This window comes from Abramis brama (assembly GCF_963993115.1).
Source record: "Abramis brama genome assembly, chromosome: 7".
Taxonomy (NCBI): Eukaryota; Metazoa; Chordata; class Actinopteri; order Cypriniformes; family Leuciscidae; genus Abramis; species Abramis brama.
In genome coordinates, this window is record NC_139969.1 from 19,846,384 (window position 1) to 19,851,212 (window position 4,829).

The 4,829-nt window shown below is 38.5% G+C and overlaps 1 protein-coding gene and 1 long non-coding RNA gene across 2 annotated transcripts; one reads left to right on the top strand and one right to left on the bottom strand.

Moving 5' to 3' along the window:
• Positions 1–905: 905 nt before the first annotated feature.
• LOC311086263 lies at positions 906–2,723 on the bottom strand. The gene is made up of 3 exons (XR_014607031.1): positions 2,155–2,723; positions 1,264–1,388; positions 906–1,176 (listed from the first exon to the last, which is right to left on the bottom strand). It is a non-coding gene; the product is annotated as an uncharacterized lncRNA (long non-coding RNA).
• Positions 2,724–3,598: 875 nt separating this feature from the next.
• LOC311087515 (putative inhibitor of apoptosis) lies at positions 3,599–4,516 on the top strand (the record flags this gene model as incomplete). Its single annotated transcript, XM_084120841.1, has 1 exon — positions 3,599–4,516. The coding sequence occupies one exon, from the start codon at positions 3,599–3,601 to the stop codon at positions 4,514–4,516; it is 918 nt and encodes a 305-aa protein (XP_083976967.1).
• Positions 4,517–4,829: the final 313 nt, after the last annotated feature.

Consider the following 4,829-nt stretch of genomic DNA (forward strand, 5'->3'; position numbering starts at 1 on the left):
TTTAATTCAGAATTACAATGACGCCTTTTTAATGTAATGCTTAAAACGTTTTTTAGTCATAATTTGGTTGTTGACTATAGTAGTGTTGATGATGAAACGTGCTAGTGCTTTTTGTACCTCTCTGGTATTATAGTGTTTCAAGATGGCGGAACGACACGGAAGCCTCCTTGGACTTACCCGACCCATGTAAATAAAAGATAAGAAATGATCTGATTTTAAGAAAGATCATTTTACACCCATGAGGACATATTTATGAATAAAGATGATGATTTTAGCTAATAAAATACCATTTTTCAATCTACACATGAGAGACCTTCAGAAGTCAGAACTTCAGCGGTTTAGGCCCGTTGGCGAAAACACTGCATGTGTAAGGTAGTTTTCCAGATTTTCACCCAAAATCAAATACTGTATGACACTTTTCAAAGTTAGAATAACCTGTTGTGTTCTGACACAAGGCCATTAACCGGTTCTTTTTGTTTTATAAATGTACTTTGCTTATTTCTAAATATCAACCTGATAAATATGAATTCACGATTAAACAAGATAAGAAAAAAACATTTTTAAGAAAAATACAACTAAACCATGATAATGTTTAGTTTAGATGTGGATGATTAAGTTTCAGGCGTAGTGCAACCAGATTTCTCTAACATCTCACTCACAACGCAAAACGTTGTAAATAAACATTTTCAAACTGTAATTTTATTTTATTGATTATGGTGATTTAAAGTTTTTGTTATTAACTAATACCTTTATCTTTTAACTAACATCTAACCCCAAATAAACAGATAATGGAATGTTCACAATCTACATTGTTAGATATTCTCCTATGTATCTAAGTAGTTGTGCTTAAATCTTTGGCTGTATTTTGTCACACCGTAGTGATGCAAAGTTCCACACTCTATGGACTAACTTATCAGACACTCACCACACTGATGTTAACATCACCATATATTGTCTTTTCTACCATGATTGGAGCAACTATTGTCCCACCATTCTTCTGGTCAATTGTGAAGGTAAGCTGATTAGGGATCTGAATGAATAGCCGTCCGAATGATGTAGAATTATTATTATTATTATTATTAGTATTATTATGCTGTCGTTGTAGATGGTTGTTAGGCTGTTGGTTTGTCATGTTTCCAGAATGTGTTTGAATGCTCAGCGTCTGAACGTCACCATCTGTTAAAAAAAAAAAATTTTTAAGAAGATTGAAGATTGAGAAACATATTCACTACTAACAAAGTAAAATTATAAATCTTTTCCTACGTTTGATATTCTTTTTTCTGATTTTTTTCACTATGGACTTGATCCTTTTTAATGCTGTTTTCTCTCCATATTTATTCTGTAGTTCCTCTACTGTATCTTCCAACCTCCCTGTTGTTCTTCTCCAGCTGTATTAACCAAAGACAAGCAGTTAGAAGAATCAAATGTATGTACAGCAAAAATAAAGTTAACATAAAATAAACACATTCATACACCAGTTCGTCTGTTTTCATTTAGCATACACCAGAGTTCAAACATTCACTTTTTCTAAGACCAGATTAATATGGCAACCAAAGTCAATGAACCGGCTGATGCTGCAGGTGTTAGAGCACATGATGGACGGTGAACAGACGCACAGCAGGTTAAACCAGAGTTAAAACAATAGTCTATGTTAGGACAATAGTATCTGATAATAGCTGATAACGGTCAAAGTGCGAGATAAGGTGCAAGTAGCTAAACTAAACATTTCATATTTGACAAATGTTTTGAGAAATGTTAAACAACTACAAAAATAATCAATTTGTTTCTAATTTCTTTTTTTTTCTAAATTGTGATTTAATGTGAAAGGAGAAGAAACACATAACATGTGTACATGAATGAATGTGTACAATTTAATAAACGTATTTACCTAACATCCATAGCCTTCGTTAAATTAAGACTAAGTTCCTTTTTTTTTGTGGACAAAGTGAACTTTGGAGCACTTAGCGGGTCAAAAATAAGTGCCATTTGGAACTCTTTTTATCAAAAAAATATATGTTGATAATGATTAGTTATGCCAAATGATAGTTTGGCATGCATGGGATTGGTTGTCCATAGTGAGAGAAATACTTTTATTATAGAAATGGCTATTCTTTATTCTATTCTTTAATCCACAAATAAAATAGGTTTTTATACCTGCTCAAGTACTTCTTGATGAGTTTCTTCTGTATTAAACAGCGAATCTTCTCAGTCAGATCGTCGCAAGATCTCAGGAATCCTCTCACACTGCTCGTGTTCACGCGCTCCATCGCTGCACTTGTGTGTATGACTCGAACGATTCAAACTTCTCTCTGGCGACATGTAGGACTTGTTGGTTATGCAGGAACTAGTTATTTATGGCTTTCCTGAGGCCAACCTCCATACATTCTACACAACAGGGTGGGTGGACCCCAGCCTGATAAATATTTCACGACATTACACGCTCTACTCTAGCTCTACTAGCCTCGGACTGCTGCGCCACTGCAACAAAAGTTGAAAGTCCTGAACCTGACGCAAACTTCTGACCCACAAACTTCTGCGCATTAACGCACAAGGCACGATTGTACCGCAAGGGAGATTCCAGGAACATTGCAGGAGATTCAGTAGACTCTTCGAAAAGCTGAAAAAATGGCGACGCAAAACCTAAAGGAGAGCGACTCCCCGTTGAGTTCTGGCGATACGGGGTACAATTATCCTCCGGTGTGTGAGTGTGCCACGGGCAAAGAGTGTCGTTTAAGAGATATGCTGGACTCTATGTTTAAAGATTATTTTAGAGGCCAAATGGTTGGCTTCATGCACAGGATCATCGACGCTGCGCGTGATATGAAAAAAGATTGTGCGCAGGATACCAAACGTGTGACAAATCTCAAAAATGAAATGGACGTCGTAAGAGGCTTGACAAAGCCATGGCCTGATGTAACGCCCATGTTTTTTAACGGCAAAGAGCCGAACGGCGTAATCCTCAGAAAAGTTCTGGATGTGTTGGGTGGATGTTGTGACGAATTCGAAATCACAGAAATACTCGCTATATGGACTTTTGTAACGGATCTCTGTGTGTCACTGGTGTCAAAAAATGCAAAAACTGACGTTGGTGAATTAGTTGAAAGTCTGGTCAACTATAGCCTGGAGCAAAACATGATAGCCTGCAGAGATTTTTTATTCTGGTTAGACCATCTGTAAATGTCGTTATTGTCGTTTTACTTCAATGTATGAAAGTATAATGTTGAAATAAAATTCTGGTAAAAAATGTCTGAGCTCATAATATTTAGAATAATTCAATATTTCAATATTTGTTTTCTGCATTTTAATTACCATATTCCCGAGGCGGCAATACAGTTGTATCAAATGATACAACTGTTTTGCCCGCCGTGTACAGAAGAAAGGACATTTTGTGGTGTTGTTCTTGTTCTCATTACATTTTTTAATAAGATGATGCGTTCTGCCATGGATGACTAGACACTAGTCCGGCAGAGAGAAGGGCTTGAGTGGACACGCCCTGTGGTCACATTTTTATGTCTTCACCCTTTTCCCCGCTTCGCAACTGAGAGCTTTCCACCCCTGCGACATCCGTTTCAGGCCAAACGGAGGAGTTTACTTAAACATGGATATGTCTCACCAGCAACCTCCGGCTTGTCACAATCCTGGCATGCGTCGGGAACAGGAACGCCTTGACACCTTTCAGAATTGGACTCTTGCACCAGTAAGTCCGGCCGAGCTTGCCAAAAGTGGTTTCTACTACCTTGGTCAGGGCGACAGAGTGGCTTGCTTCAGTTGTGGAGGCCAGCTTAGCAACTGGGAACCGGGAGATCGTGCAGTATCAGAGCACCAGAGACATTACCCCAACTGCCCCTTCATTCGAGGTGACCGTGCAGATAATGTACCTTTATCTAGCCTTTTCAATGCATCGGCAATGCAACGGTGTGAAGAAAGGTCGCTCACATTTGTCTACTGGCCCTCAAGAATAACTGTTCGACCAGACCAATTGGCTAAGGCTGGTTTTTACTATGTTGGTCGTAATGATGACGTGAAGTGCTTTTCATGCGATGGTGGACTCAGATGTTGGGAGTCTGGTGATGATCCATGGGTAGAACATGCCAAGTGGTTTCCAAGATGTCAATACCTGCTGCAAGAAAAGGGCCAAGAGTTTGTTCATCAGATTCAAGCAAGATTTCCAAGACTATTTGAGCGGCTATTGACTCATGGAGACAGTGACTCGAGAGAATTTGTGAGAGAACAAGAGAACAATCCTGCTTTGGAGATGGAATTTGAGTGTGGCCTGACGGCCCAGACAAATGAAGCTGCATCCCCGAGTCAAGATCTTTCAGACTTGCCTATGGAGGAACAGTTAAGAAGACTTCAAGAGGAGCGCACATGCAAAGTTTGCATGGATAAGGAAGTAAACATTGTCTTCATCCCCTGTGGTCACCTAGTTGTGTGCAAAGAATGTGCGCCTTCTCTGCGCAAGTGCCCCATATGTAGAGGATTGGTCAAAGACGCCGTCCGTACTTTCCTATCATAAAGTTTTCCTATCATTTGGATTTGCAAATTTACATTTAACTTGATGCATAAAAACAAAGGAGAAGTTTATTATTTTCACTCGATCCAGTGACAACATTTTTGGATTTACAAACATTTAGGATGTATTTCATTTTTAAGTTAATTTGACCGACTATTGTTAAAGTTCTTTAGCGCATTCCAGCGTATTGAGTTAAAACTTGATATCTCATCATTACCGAATTCAGGGGTGTTTAATAACTTCAATAGCACCAGCTGATTTAAGTTTTTTTTCAAACAATGAGACAAAAGTAATTTTGTTGTATGCACAGATTTTG